This window comes from Trachinotus anak, unplaced genomic scaffold, assembly GCF_046630095.1.
Source record: "Trachinotus anak isolate AG129_WGS33_773 ecotype Australia unplaced genomic scaffold, CSIRO_AGI_Tana_v1 ptg000012l, whole genome shotgun sequence".
Taxonomy (NCBI): Eukaryota; Metazoa; Chordata; class Actinopteri; order Carangiformes; family Carangidae; genus Trachinotus; species Trachinotus anak.
The window spans coordinates 6,790,653-6,806,205 of record NW_027273863.1 but is presented as its reverse complement, the minus strand read 5'-3'; the positions used below and the strand labels follow the sequence as shown (position 1 = coordinate 6,806,205).

The 15,553-nt window shown below is 40.6% G+C and overlaps 2 protein-coding genes across 3 annotated transcripts; one reads left to right on the top strand and one right to left on the bottom strand.

The window, feature by feature from the left end:
* Positions 1 to 303: 303 nt before the first annotated feature.
* On the top strand, positions 304 to 8,923 carry LOC139629028 (WD repeat-containing protein 48). 2 transcript variants are annotated; one of them, XM_071491362.1, is made up of 18 exons: positions 304 to 429; positions 1,066 to 1,206; positions 1,350 to 1,425; positions 1,538 to 1,750; positions 1,905 to 1,993; positions 2,436 to 2,537; positions 2,630 to 2,854; positions 3,430 to 3,504; positions 3,774 to 3,876; positions 3,994 to 4,091; positions 4,976 to 5,083; positions 5,219 to 5,315; positions 5,416 to 5,511; positions 5,670 to 5,775; positions 5,972 to 6,059; positions 6,888 to 6,964; positions 7,063 to 7,255; positions 7,355 to 8,923. In XM_071491362.1, the coding sequence occupies exons 1-18, from the start codon at positions 382 to 384 to the stop codon at positions 7,448 to 7,450; spliced, it is 2,031 nt and encodes a 676-aa protein (XP_071347463.1). In that variant the 5' UTR covers positions 304 to 381; the 3' UTR covers positions 7,451 to 8,923. The 2 variants fall into 2 exon arrangements, with proteins under 2 accessions (XP_071347463.1, XP_071347462.1); XM_071491361.1 differs by having other exon boundaries at positions 1,347 to 1,425.
* Positions 8,924 to 9,712: 789 nt separating this feature from the next.
* Positions 9,713 to 14,163, bottom strand: gorasp1a (golgi reassembly stacking protein 1a). Its single transcript, XM_071491363.1, has 9 exons — positions 14,001 to 14,163; positions 13,148 to 13,228; positions 12,772 to 12,975; positions 12,563 to 12,649; positions 12,264 to 12,394; positions 11,611 to 11,743; positions 11,034 to 11,142; positions 10,800 to 10,943; positions 9,713 to 10,656 (listed from the first exon to the last, which is right to left on the bottom strand). Exons 1-9 carry the CDS (start codon positions 14,061 to 14,063, stop codon positions 10,169 to 10,171), a joined length of 1,440 nt encoding a protein of 479 aa, XP_071347464.1. The 5' UTR covers positions 14,064 to 14,163; the 3' UTR covers positions 9,713 to 10,168.
* Positions 14,164 to 15,553: the final 1,390 nt, after the last annotated feature.

The window sequence follows — 15,553 nt, the reverse complement described above, 5'->3', positions numbered from 1 at the left end:
TTTGAGAGTATATTGATATATGTATGTTAGACTAGGAATGTAATTAGATTTTATGTCTGAACATAATCCAGCAATTAGAGACCCTCCTCAGGGATCCAGGCAGTTGCCTACATTGCCTAATGGCAAAATCTGCCTGTGTGCCAGTTTGACTATGTTAAGATGCCTTCTCACAAACATTTTAGACATTTATCAGGTTTCCCAGGCTCTGACAGCGTTGGAATCTGACACCTGGAAAATGAGCAAATGCCCAGGTAATATGCCCCTCCTACAGTGAGAGTGGAGGACAATGTAAAACCACAATACCCATAAAGCTCAGGTGCATATGTTTTCTTTTTTTTTTCCCGGATGTAGCATCATATGAATTGACTGTCAACATGCAAGATGGCCACGCATCACAGGCAAAATGCTGCTGGGCGGAGAAAAGTACAGGTAAATTATCAGGGTTGCATTGCTGCTAAGTGTTTGGCAACAGCAGTGCGGTGGTCCTCGGTTTAAAACAGGGCTCCGCGGAGACTTTACGGACACAAAAAACCGGCCGAAAAAGACAGCGTTGCTGTTACGAGTCATGACTCAAGCCGGCTAACCTAGCTAGCTTGGTATACGTTAGTTGTTAGCTTCTCCTAGCTTCTCTTAGCTTCTCAGCGTGTAAATTATGACATGCTTTTGTAAACAATTCTCACATAAGTACGTGTAAAATACGCTATGACATAACTGGCAAGCTCGTCAGTTAGCACCAACCATTAATGTGCTGTCTTAGCAGCATATTTGTGCTGTTGCAGCGTTAACAATAGCTTAGCTACACTGTGTCTGGGCTCGGTCTAATTGCTGGGAATACGTATCTCGGTGGTTTTGTCGTGCACTGTGCCGCCAGACATTGCTATCAAATGAAGGCACGTTAAAAGTACTGAGTTTGTCCAATATTAAACCGATTACATGCTGAATTTATTCCTAATAACTCGGCTACGTGTTTCCTCAGCTAGCTCTGTAGGTACATGAAACTTAGCGTGCTACAGCTTCGAGGTGTGCACAAGGAAGTAGGTGTGCTCACTCCCTCCTGTGTTTCAGGTGTCCTATGTCATTAGAGATGAGGTGGAGAAGTACAATCGAAATGGGGTGAATGCGCTCCAGCTGGACCCAGCGCTGAACCGGCTCTTCACTGCTGGGAGGGACTCTATCATCCGGATATGGAGTGTCTACCAGCACAAGGTAAAACTGCTTATTCTCCTAAGCTATATGAAAATTAAAAAAAAACATTTTACAACCAGGTAGCTGTGTTATCACATGTATCAACAATTTCTTATACTCACAAGTTGAATTGTCTCAATTGTTCATCACTGTCATTGTAGCAGGACCCATACATTGCCTCCATGGAGCATCACACAGACTGGGTCAATGACATAGTTCTCTGCTGCAATGGAAAAACATGTGAGTTTGATCACTCTAAGCTGTTTTATTTAGAACTCAGACATTGTTCAGTCTAATTTCCAGCACTGCATTTTACATTCAGCTATTCTCACTGGTTTTCTTCCATTTTCAGTGATATCTGCCTCATCAGATACAACAGTCAAAGTATGGAATGCACACAAAGGTTTCTGTATGTCGACGTTACGAACACACAAGGACTACGTGAAAGCTTTGGCCTACGCTAAGGACAAGGAGCTGGTGGCATCAGCGGGTCTGGACCGGCAGATCTTTCTTTGGGATGTTAACACACTAACAGCACTCACTGCTTCCAACAACACTGTTACCAGTAAGTAGTGTTTGTTTCTGTGTGACTGTGCCTGTTTGTGGCCTACATACTGTAGTTCTGATTGTTGAGCATTTGACATGAACTAGTTTTCTTTAATAGCTTATATTTTTCAATTCTATACCCATGGACTTATTCTTTTTTTTGTCTACAACAGCCTCTTCACTGAGTGGGAACAAGGACTCTATCTACAGTCTGGCTATGAACCAGATGGGCACAGTCATTGTATCTGGATCCACAGAAAAGGTCTGGATTCCCATCATGCTCATAGTTCCATTAAACCAGATTATCACAACACTCAGATTATTTCACATGTCATGTTCTTGACATCTTAACCAAGGTGATTTTATTCAGTTTAAGTTTTAGCCTCAAATCAGAGATCTGAAGTAAATTATGTTGAGTGGCAAACAGTGTTTCCAGTGGAGAACAGTCACAGGTTGTCTGTGAAATTCACCAGTCTGAAAAAATTACATATAAGTCATTATATGATGTTCATAAGATGTTTCCTGTTGGCTACCACTCATCATTGAGGTTATTTAAGAAATAATGCAAACTGTGGCCACAGGAAAATTCAGTTACTATGAAACATGTAAACACTTGAAATGTTACTGTATTTTGTGTATTTGACATTAATCAAGTGACTCTCTTCTCTTTCTTTCTTCCTATATTTTTGTCTTTTTGTCTTCAGGTTCTGAGAGTGTGGGATCCTCGAACATGTGCAAAGCTGATGAAGCTGAAAGGTCACACAGACAACGTCAAGTCTTTGCTGTTGAATCGAGATGGCACTCAGGTGACTTCAGATGTTTAATATTAACTGTGGTTGGCGGCTATTTAACAGAACTTTCTGAATTTTAATCTGCATCTCTGTTTCCTCCCCCACAGTGTCTGTCGGGCAGTTCAGATGGGACTATCCGCCTGTGGTCGCTTGGCCAGCAGAGGTGTATCGCCACCTACCGGGTGCACGATGAAGGGGTGTGGGCCCTACAGGTCAATGAGGCCTTTACACACGTCTACTCTGGAGGCAGGGACAAAAAGATCTACTGCACTGACCTGCGTAACCCAGACATCCGCGTGCTCATCTGTGAGGAAAAGGCCCCGGTGCTCAAAGTAAGAGCACAAGCTGGAACCTGGAACCAATGTTCTGCTGTGCAGTAATAGTGTAACTCTATAAAAAAAATGCAGTATTTAATGGACAAATATAAAATTGAATCACTTTTCTGGTATTTTTAGAAACTTGCTCATAAGCAGTACAGGTCTGTCTTTATGCTGACCATTGCCTTCAGCTGGTGTCTGCGCACAGATTAGATTTAAATACTGAGGCTGGTAGTTTGTGTGTAATCCTTTTTCATTTGACCTGGTTTTCTGTTTAACACATAGTACGATACATGTTACTTGCTCTCTGTCCTAACCAAAAAAAACTCTCAAGGTCATGTCAGTATGCAGAAATAATTTCACATGCAAGTGTTTGGTTTAGTTTTTTCTTTGAAGCTTTTCTCATCTGTGCTCTGGGGGCAATGACAGCACAGATTTTTAGGAGCGTTGTGCTGTATTGATTTTGAAAGTTAACAAGAAGTTTTAAAGATGTGAATAATAGCACTGGTTTTCTCCTGGGTCATTCTTGTTCTCGTAGCGAACCATTTGGAGTCATTCAACCCTTTTTGTCGTCTTTCTCTTTTGCTCAGATGGAACTAGACAGATCTGCTGACCCACCTCCAGCCATCTGGGTCTCCACCACCAAGTCATCCGTTAATAAATGGGTAAGCATGCGTGACACCTCTGAGATCACTGTGCGACTGTCAATGTAATGACTGAAAAACAGTGTAGATACAGACATGTGACAACGCCTAATGCTCCCCAGCTGTAACCCTCCTGTAGTGTGTGTAGAAATTTAAACCCAGTTTGTGATGGAGTGGATGATAACACAAAAGATAATTGCATTACATTAATCTCAGCTGTAGCTGCAAGGAAGAGTGAGGAAGCAGTGATAAAAATCTCTAATGGTTATTATGTGTATTTTTTTGTGCAGTCTCTAAAGGGAATGCACAACTTCAGATCATCAGGGGAGTACGACAACGACTGCACTACCCCTCTGACACCACTGTGTACTCAGCCAGAGCAAGTCATTAAAGGTGAACCTGTGGTTTGTTTTTACAGTTTCTACAAATTGTTTATTCTGGTGTTGTGTTTTGTTTTTTTTATTTGTTGTTTTTTTTTTTTACAAGTAAGATTCCCTGTTGTGTTTGCAGGAGGTGCCAGTATTATCCAGTGCCACATTCTGAATGACAAGAGACACATACTCACCAAAGATACCAACAACAATGTGGCTTTCTGGGATGTCCTCAAGGTAAATCCATCCAATACTGAGGTTATTTTAGGTGTTTTAGACTGTGATCGCACCTGTCATTCTTTCATCCAATCCACAGTGAATCTTGTGGCTCAAATTATGTTCTAATAAATCACATCACAGGCCACTGGGAAGAGGACAGTTGTGGTTACACGCACTAATGAGCCTAGTGTAAACACTCCTGATGAGATCTGTGGTTTGAACTGATGTTATTTATTGTTATGCCTCTGCGCTGGCAACAGCTGGGGCAGGAGGCGTTGTGTTTTGAGGTTGTCTGTCTGTACGTCTGTCCCGCTCTTGTGAACGTGATTTCTCAGTAACACCTTGAGGGAATTTCTTCAAATTTGACAAATTAAACAAATTAGAATTTAGTGGTCACAGGTCACTGTGACCTCACAACACATTTTTTTTGGCCATAACTCACAAATTCATGCACTAATTATGAATCAGAATCAGAATCAGAATCAGTTTTATTGCCAAGTATGTTTTCACATACAAGGAATTTTTTCTGGTGATTGGTGCAATTGATCAGCAACAGTGGGGCTCTCTAGCCTTGTTGATGAGGCTAATAGCAGATGGGAAGAAGCTATTTTTGTGGCGAGAGGTTTTGGTCCTGAAGGACCGCAGCCTCCTGCCAGAGGGGAGTGTCTCAAAGAGTTTGTCTCAAAGAGTTTGTGACACAATATAACTCAAATGTCTAGAGGGATAAAATGAAGAAATTACATCTTACATCCAAATGTCAAAGGTCAACTTCACTGTGACATCATGATGTTTTACTAAAACACTTCTGGCCATTATTCACTACTGCAGCTCAGAAAGGGGAGATTGTGATGGTTGGCGAAGGCATACAACTGTAAGGCCGTAATTCTTTTTTTTACCTTTAGGCTTGCAAGGGCGAAGACTTGGGGAAAGTGGAGTTTGATGAAGAGATTAAAAAGCGCTTCAAGATGGTCTATGTGCCAAATTGGTTCTCTGTTGATCTGAAAACTGGGGTGAGTGTCAAACCTTGTAATGCCATAATTTTCAATCTGCATTATAGATGTGACTTTTCCTCAGACTTCCTCTTTAAGTCTGGTTCAGTCGTCTTATGGTTGTGTGTTGTGCTTCTCCTTTTGTTTGGTGAATAGATGCTCACTATCACACTGGATGAGAGCGACTGCTTCGCTGCCTGGGTGTCCGCCAAGGACGCAGGGTTTTCAAGCTCTGATGGATCCGACCCAAAGTGTAAGATGTCTACCTAATCACATTGTATATACAATTACATATTAAACAGAGCTGAGGCTGTAACTTCATATTTTTCGACTTTGATACTTGGTCTTTGCAGTGAACCTGGGTGGACTGCTGCTGCAGGCTCTGCTGGAGTTCTGGCCCAGAACTCGCATCAACCCCATGGACGAGGAGGAGAATGAGGTGAACCACGGTAAGGAGACGGTCTGACAGCTGACCATCTATTTACAATATAAAAAGATATCAAACCTCAGTAGAGATGATCAGGGAACTTCAGTATCCTACTGTTGTCAGTGGTTGTCCAAGGCGTCTCTCAGTTTTTCTTACAGCAGGATTGTGTTGTGCCCACAGTGAACGGAGAGCAGGAGAACAGGGTCCAGAAAGGAAATGGATATTTCCAGGTTCCACCACACACCCCAGTCATCTTCGGGGAAGCAGGAGGCAGAACTCTATTCAGGTATTTATTTCACTAGAAGATTTCTGTCCATCACTGCATGTTCAATGTAAAATGAGAGCGCTGCCTTTGGCTTTGTTATGTAATCCTGTGTCATCACTCTTTATTTGTTATATTGATTTCATGTCATATAGAAATGTTAATAGTTGACTGACTGCAGCTCCTAATTGCCTCTGATGTCTTGTGTTCTGTACTTCAGGTTGCTATGTAGAGATTCAGGTGGAGAGACTGAGTCCATGCTACTGAATGAGACAGTCCCACAGTGGGTTATTGATATAACTGTAGATGTGAGTATTATGGCCGTCTTGAGAATGTGTGACAGTGACAGAGCGGATGTTATTTATCTATCTCCAAAAACCTTTTCTTCCTTTCGCTCCCTCTCACTTCACCTTCTGTGAAAACCTTTCCCTTCCTTCCCTTTTCTCCCTCTCCATCTTCTGTCACTTAATCTTCCAGCTTTGATCTGGAACCTAAATCAAGGGGCTAATGTTCCGCGTGTGTGTGTGTGTGTGTGTGTGTGTGTGTGTGTGGCCTCTTTCATTCAGAGAAACAAACAAAACTATAATTTTGTCAGTGGCAGTTCCAAACTCAATCACACTGCTTTTAAGAACCATCCGTTTGGCAGCTTGTACCCTTACACAGGAAATCATGACTGCTTTTGTTACTTAGCAATGCCATTTTAATAATAATGAAAATGGTATTAACTACGGATGAAATCAATCTTTTTCTAATGGCCGTGTGTGGAGGATCTCAGGGCTGTGTAGAAACATGCAGGAAGAATCATGAATTTAGTTTTGAGATTTAAATGACTGTGTCTTCAATTCAGATAATTCAGCATTATGTCTTGAGGGAAGCCCATAATGGGATTGAGTAGTTTCTGAACTAGTTTACTACTGATTTACAATGTTGGTGAGATGTTTGAAACAAAATAAAAATGATTAAACATGTGGCTTTGGATTGTAACAGCACTTTAGGAAAGGTTAAGTTTTAAAGGGTTAAATTCGATGGGATGTGTCTTCCCTGGAGTATGTCCATATTTTCTAAGACCATGGTTGTATTACTGCCGTGTTTGAATGTGTTATATTTACATGCACTGTATTATTCTTCTATTGCAGAAAAATATGCCCAAGTTCAACAAAATCCCATTCTACCTCCAGCCCCATTCCTCCTCTGGTGCAAAAACTCTGAAGAAGTGAGTTTTTTCCTCATTTTCCTTTTCTTTGATGACGCAGGTCAGTTTATTACAACCTGCCTGTTGAGAGCTGATTTGACCTCCTGTGCTTTCTGCAGGGACCGTCTCTCGGCCAGTGACATGCTCCAGGTGAGGAAGGTGATGGAGCACGTTTACGAGAAGATCATCAACCTGGATAACGAGTCGCAGACCACCAGCTCCACGGCCAACGATAAGCCTGGGGAGCAGGAGAAGGAGGAGGACATGGCAATGCTAGCTGAGGAGAAGATTGAGCTAATGTGTCAAGACCAGGTGGGCACACAGTCTTTTCCAGTACATCTTGACATAAGTACATCCTCAGTTGTAGTTAATTTTGTTAACCCTTATTTTTTTTTTTTGTCTCTGAACCAGGTTCTGGATCCCAACATGGACCTGCGAACAGTTAAACATTTTATCTGGAAGAGCGGAGGGGACTTGACGCTTCACTATAGGCAGAAGTCCACGTGAAAGTCATAATTTTTAAAACAAGAACTCTTTGTCATTTGCCAATCACCACCCACCTCTGACATGTAGTACCCTAAACCCCATTGTGTGGTCAAGAGTCGCAGTATCAATGAGAATCCAGTAAAGATTTGTGAGGACGTGGCTCATGGTGTATCATAGGGAACTGACCAGTACAGGCCGGAGCAGTCAGCAGACACCTGGGTGATAAGTGGTCCATGTTTCTTTTTTTTTACAGTTTGAAGAATGGACTCCAACATATTCTTCAGAACACACTGGTTTCTTTTTTTTCTACATCTGTGACTGCTATGTTTGTTTCCTCCTGACTGGCATTTTATTATGAAGCGACCGTGTGTGTGTGTGTGTGTGTGTGTGTGTGTGTGTGCGCGCGCGTGTGTGTGCGCGCGCACGCGCGTGTGTGCGCGTGTGCGTGTGTGTATATACACACACACACACACACACGGATGTAGTAGACTGTTCTAGTACATTCCAGAAACTGTCCTTGTTCTACAAACACTCCACACCCGTCTCAGCAGCATCACCGGTTTAGGAGTACGGTCGGTCTCTGGGTAGCATCACGGTCCCTCAAAGCGATCCAAACCTGTTCTGTTGTCATTGTCGTCCATCTTAACCTGAACTTAACCTTGGCTTAGACGTCTAATCATTGAACCTCATTGACTGGAGCACTTGTCTTTGTCTCTTCTGTTTAGCTGTGCTGTTCTCAATGGACTGAATGTTTTTTTTTTTTTTGTAAATATATGTATAACATTTTTGACTGATTTTTTTTTTTTTGTTTGTTTTTGCAGCAGTTTTATTTTGTTGTTGTACAGTTTACTTAAAAACCAACAATTATTTTTCCAAATCCCTAGAGCACATTTGTGGTCATGAAGGTAATTTGACTTGGATGTTATAAATTGCATTTGTTGTATTCACTACAACCCAGAGATTGCAGTTTACTCTTAAGAATGTCAGTAGTCGTCCAAGTCATTGGGGAATTATATATAAGGTATATATCTTAAACAATAACTCGTGCTTACTTGCTCTGTGCTTGGCTCATGAGCAGTGACTTTGCTGACAGTGAGGGCTGTTCCTAATGTATATTTCGTTTAGATTCAATAGGAGTTTAATGAAACATAAATATAACTTGAAGGGGAATCTCATCCAAGAGAATATGTGAACATTCAACCACTGTGGGAAATTCACCAAAGTGAAATAAACGCTAATACCCATTTCTCTCTTAGTGTGTCACCAAGCAGAAGAACGAATCCTTTCATTGTAAATGTTCTGGAGTTAATTTTGCCATGAGGAGTGTGTGTGTAACGCTGCAGTGGGGACGTATCGAGTGAGCTCTAATTGGCCAAAAACAGGATGGGTACCGCAATTAGGCCACAACGCTGCAATATCCCTGTTGTAATAATTTGTGAAATATGTATATTTTAGGCATTCAGAGAAATAAATTGGAATGGTTTAACTATGACAGATTTATGGGAATTATAGGTGGATGTTTCTTGAGTTGTAATGTGTTCAGCTGATGAGTGTGAAATAAGACAAAACAAGGGACGATTTTTTCTTAAGTCAAGTGATATGATTGTTTAACCATCAAAGATTCACCCATTTCACATTCATCAAAAGACTCTGCACTCATTCCTAATAAAACATACAATTCATTGATAAAATATCTGCAAAAATACTTTTCCTTATTTTACACACTAGCACCTACTTTGACAGTGAAAAACATTAAGTAGCCCCCTAGAAAAAACAAAACTATTTATCAGCAGTATCACTGTGTTACCAGACTTATTACATATGTAAGGATTGTATCTATTGGACTAACATTACAAACGTATCGCCTGTGAAGTCACAGGCAGTTCTAGTCTACTGTTGCATAGATTACAAGGTAAAAATAAGGTAAAAGAAAACATGGGGACATGATTCCAGCTTGACAGGAAGTTAAATGGCTTTCAAATTGATCACAGGCAGCAATATAGTAAACTGGTGACAGATGTGGTGTAAAAAACATGTAGTGACTGTTTTAACTTAATACAAATGGACAAATACTTCCCTCATCCCACAGAAACACATTTTAAAACCCAATAAATGTAAATGTGCCTTTTAGAATTGAGCTATATTTAAAAACTCGGAATAATCATGTGGATGATTCTTCTTCAACAGATATAACACTGCACCATTAAACTGTTAAAATTCATCTAAAATGCCAACAATCTGGTTTTAGCTTTAAAAACATAGAATGTGTTACGGATATTAAGGTGCAGCCGTTCTTTGCTGTAGTAAATGCATGACGTGTGTTTTTTCATATACCAAGTGTTTATCTTTGGAAGTATTCAAGTAGTCATCACATTAGTGTTCCAAAGGCAAAGTCCCATCACCCGTATAATCTTAATTTTGCACCAGACAAGGAAAAATGTTGATAACATTTTATCCTTTTTGGCCAACAAATAAGCCGTAACTTTTCTCACATCTAAAACAAATAGGATATTCCTACAGTGCCTCCAAGTATGTTTCTACTTATATGTTAATGCTGCAGCAGGTTCCTGTAGTGTATCTAACCTGATGATACACACGTACATAAGACAATCATCTTTCCCTTGGTCTGTCCTGTATTTCCTCTATAGTGTTTCTTTAAAAAAAAACAAAAAAACCTTTAAGTGATTGTCGAACTCACTTTGCGTTTTTGTACTGTACTGTGTATGGCCTGACACAAGCTTACTCAAGATGTGGTTCCTCTGGTTCCTCGTCATCGTGCTCATGGCTGCACTGCTGAGCAGGAAAAACATCTAGAGGCTCTGCAGACTCCTCTGCTGACTCTGTTGCCTCCTCGACAGCTTGAGCAGGAGAGTCGTCCGCCGTCCACTCATCAACAGCCGGGGACTGGAGGAGATTGACAGGAGATGGATAGGGAAGGTCTTCGGCTGGGACAGAGGGATCAGCAGGAGGTTCAGGGGAGTCTACAGGGAGAGACAACGCACCCACAGGTGGACTTGGGCTGTCGTTAGACTCAATGAGAGAGCTTTGTAGGTCAGTGGACTCTGTGACCAGGTGATGTGGTTCAGCTGGTGGGATGCCTGAATCAGACAAAATGTCTGTGGAAGCAAGAGCAGAACTGAGGTCCGTGGCCACCTGGGAGCTCAGCTCCTGTGATTCAGTCTGGTCATCAGCTGATGATGAGAGCAGTACACTTTCCTCCAGCTCCTCTGCACAAGAAACCAAATAAAAACTGGGATTAACAGCAAAAGTGACTGATAGAACTGCGTTAATGTGCAAATATGTTCTCTTCCAACTGATTTCCTTAATGCCAAATCTATACATGAAACAAACTTCTGCTGTGTTAACTCACCAACACCAGAGATTTCACTGTCCTTCTCCTCATGCATGGTCAGTGAAGTGTTGGTCATGTCAATGGACGACATGGACAGATCCAGCCTGTCTGCCAAATCTGCAGCATCAGGGCTCATCACGGCCACTTCAGAGTCTGAGAAACCTGCAGAAACAAACACAAGACACCTGCTGAAAAGATTTGCATAAACACACAGGTCGGGTGACAGCAAGTTATTGTCTTTAAACAACTGACCAGGGTCCATGACTCGCTGGATGGGTGGAGGTAGAGGAGCTTCCTGGCAGGCCACCTGCTCCAGGTCTAGGGCATCTTCACTTTGGCTTGTAGGTGCCATTAAAGGCGCCTGGAAACAAACAGAGGTCAGCTGCTAAGTTTTGATCTCACATTATCAGAAAATCACTGTGGTTGTTCAAAAAACATCAACACAGATCAGAGACTATTATTATCGTGTCTGTATTCAACAAAAAAGTACAATGAATCTGCAAATAGTTGGATCAGCACTGGAACAAAAAATGGAAATGAAATAAACATTTAGTATATTAATAAATTGGTTATCTGACAGAATTAATTGACAGCAATTTGAGTAATCCATATGACATTTAAGTCATTTTTTCAAGTGAAAATTTTAATTATTTACTGATTTCGGTTTGTCAAATGTGGGGATTTATTGCTTTTACTTTTTATTATTATATATAGAACCAATCTGAAGATCTGGGAACTTTTTGACATTTTTAGACTAAACAATTACTCAACCAAATGAAAAAGAATTAAAACAGATTTTCTATTACTTGCAGAACTAATTCAACATTACCTCTGTGAACCCATGTGTGGGCAGCGTTGGAGAGGGTTTCTCCTGAGGAGCGGGGGTGAGAGGCTTCTCAGTCGACACACTGGGATTTGCAGGGATTCGGTGCAGGTAGCCGTAACCAATGCCACAGCCCAAACTAAGAGGGAACATTTTCATATTATTTCATATTATAATATCACTATTAAACATTTTATAACATATAAATTCATGCTGTATAAATGAACCTAAACAGCCTCATTGTAAATGAATGGCCAACTGGCTTTGTTTACCTTCACAATGAAACTTTATACAATAGGATGCAAATTTAGATTAAAAACACAAGAATGAGTCTGGGTGCACCTTTCTCTTCATCTCTTCCTTTACATACTATATATGAATATATATATATATAATATTATTAGATTATATATATATGAATACATTAATAAGCTACTGGACAATTTTAATTTTCCTAGGGATTGATAAAGTATTTTATCTATCTATCTATCTATCTATCTATCTATCTAGCAAGCATCACACACAACAATAGGAGTAGTGAATGCTACCTAAGTTTGTCAAAACATTCCAAAGCCAAAAATATTATTTTATTCAAGGTGAATTCGGAAAGTCTGCAGTAAGTTGCAGTGAAATCTGTGTATCTGTGTGCTGTTGGATACCTGCCCTCCCCTCCCCAGGCTCCGTTTGGTGTGACCACCACCTCTCTGCAGCCATCTGTTAGTGTGTTGTACACCAGCAGCTTCAGGGGCTTCCCCTCATGGGCCTCGATCAGCGAGAAGAAGTCTTCTGACTGGAAATCACAAACTCTGAATTAACTACTATCTTTCAAAGATGATCTTAAACACAATTTTAAAGGTATATTTTTGCTAATGGTCAAATAAAATCCCACAAATTATCTCCTAAAATATATTAGAACCTAAAATACAACTATGATGCATGATATTAAAATGAGTCTTACATCTTGCAGCACCTGATCTGCTCCAACAATATAGTCACAGTGTGGCTGAAGCCCAGCCAGTGCAGCCGGTGAACTCGCCTCCACATCCTAGGGGAAAGACATTTCAGTTATAGAGCAAACAAAATATGAAGCTACTGCATGATGAGTTTATGATTAAAGAGGCTCAGGTCAGAGTCAGTTCAGTGGTTTTCCTGGATGAAGCGGCTCACCAGGACGTGCCAGACATTCTCACTGGCTCCTTGGTAGCTGCAGAAGCGAACACTGGCACCCAGCAGGCCCTGTCCTCCCCACATGTTGCTGGGCACCACCTCCAGCTCACGAACCCTCGTGCTTTTAGTGCTGTACACCTCCATCATCACTGCTCTCTCCATGTTGGCCTTCAGGAGCTCCTTCAGCAAGTCATTCTCCTCATTCTGGCAAACAGTAATGACAGGGGTCAAAAATCAAACTATTTAATATACTGTAGCTACACTGTAGCAGGTAAGCTTCTGTTTTTAATGATCCTGTACGTCTATGCATGGGCTGACATTCATGACCATCTTATTCATCCTTATTATCTATTAAGTTCAGTATCTATTAACTTACAAGTCTTTTATTGTCCAGAGACAGAATGAAGTCAAAGAAGGGCTGCAGTCCGGCCTTTTCTGCAGGGGAATTCGGCTGCACCTGTTAAAACCGACACAGGGACACAATATTATTTGGGAAATTAATTTTATTTTTATGGACATGAATCAACAGCAAGTATGTTTTAGAGCCTTTTTTTTTTTTTTTTTAAACCTAGGACACCACTACAGTCAATAAAAGCAACTATGGATTGTTTTTTTTTAGTATAGATTAATGTATATGTATATTTTAATAAAGATTTAAATAACCATTTAGTTTCCCACGGCCCATGAACTTCACATTGCTTGTTTTGACCGATCAGCAGTTAAAACGTTCAACTTGTAACAATTTAAAACAGAGGACAGCGGAAAATATTCCCAGTTGAAAAGCTTTATCAGTTAGTCAATTAATCATTTCAGCAATAATGTAACGTTCATGCACAATTGTTCTATTTCTTGCAACAACGCGATTCATCGGAGGCCAGTAAAATATCTCCTCTGCCATTCATTAAATGCGCCAAAGCATTAACTAAAGGCGTTCATCTTGTATTTAACGTCTTTCATTTAAAAAAAAGTGTTGGGAACAGTAATGTATCAACGGAATCAGGACTGATGGAAGAATTTCTTTGAGACCACTTACAGCCAGAGTTTAAGTTTATTTCTTAAAAAACAAAGCAACCCAGCAGAAGTCTATGCTGCACAATGCACTGGCAGTAACAGGTAAGCGGTAGCACCACGTCAGATTTTACAGGTGTGCTCAGCAGCTAGCTCTCTGTTAGCATACAGTATCGTCCCGTGATAAGCTGCCGATCAAGCTGAAGGGTTGAAGGTCTTACGCCGTGCACATGGTATCCATACGTCCCTCCCTCTGATACTTCTGAGCTCTGTGACAGCCCCATTTCTCTCAGTAACTTTCAGATATGACTATTATTTAAATAATAACATTGAGAGTGGGAGAATTATCTCGGCTGGTACTTCGCGGCCATCTTGTTTGTAGTCTAAAACAATCGATCACTGCTGCTATCGAACATACGCGCATGCACGTATGCCCGGTGCGCGCACAATGTATTAGCAGGGGTTGTGGCCTAAAATCATCCCAAACATTTAACTTTCAAAAACAAAATATGATGAAACGTGAAACAATGTTGTGTAATTTAACAATAATATCCTGCACTTTAATTTTAATATCAGCGATTCAGCTTCCACGAATGAGTAATTTTATTTTCTGTATGTCCCAGCCTGTGTTAGATTTAATGCAGTAGATAAGATGCTATTCAGTTGTATTCATATTTTGTTTTGTTGTGTTTTTCATCAACATTTTAGATACACTACATGCGTATACATGTAGGAACATACAAAATATAACTTCAACAAGGCCCAGGAGCACAGGCAAAGATGGAGACAAAATGCAGGGCGCCGTAAATCGTGTCCCTCACTAAGCTGGAAAAAAACAACCCACACACATGCATGGGCGCGCGTGCACGCACATCAACTGTAAATTTGGACAAAACAGATTAATACAGGAAGTAGGACATTTTTTATCTTGTGCTTTTATTTTGGGAACCATTACCAATCCCTTTAATGTCTTTGAATCTACTTCCGGGGGCGATTTCTCATGGTGCACAACATAGACTGTATATAAAAAGTGCACAAGTGAGAACGCAGCCACAGGAGTCCAGCAGATGTCAATTACCTTGTTAGGCTAAACCAAGTAGTCAAGGAAGGGAGAGGGGAGCAGGTTGTTGTTAAGTTTGGCTTTTGTTTGGCATGTCTTTAGTTTAGTACACATTTTATTTGAGCTGTTTTAGGCAATAATCACTTGTATTTCGTATGTGAAAGTGTTAAATTGTGAATAAATTTATTGTGGTAGTGTCCATGTGCCCTTCACTGTATAATGGTTCTGGTAGAGACCTTGGAGAACTGTGGCTGCCAGATGGGAAAGCAGGGTAGTGTGTCAGAGAGAAAGGGTCAGGCATCACCTCTGTTGCTGCACCTGTGAGACTTCTGTTGTTGTCCACCAGCCTGCCTCATGTTTGTGAGAGTTGTGGGACTTTTTGTAACGTCCTTATGGTCACAAGTAAAAAAGTAAAAATCAGAGCTGTGGAAAGCACGGGTTTTGTATAAAAAATATCATTATTGTTATCGTTGATGTAGTAATTCCTGGTAGTGCATTCAATATTATATATAATAAACACAAAGTATGGTAATGAGGTCAGCCATTGGATTTCCATATGGTAATGCTTTGTTTTGTTTGTTTGTTAGTTGTTTTCTGAACTATAACCATAGTGGCTTCACAAAAAAAGCACACAGCAGACATTTTGACATGTCACAGAAGGAAATGCACAATGTGAAATTTGTAACATTAATAACAACTTCATTCCATTCATGT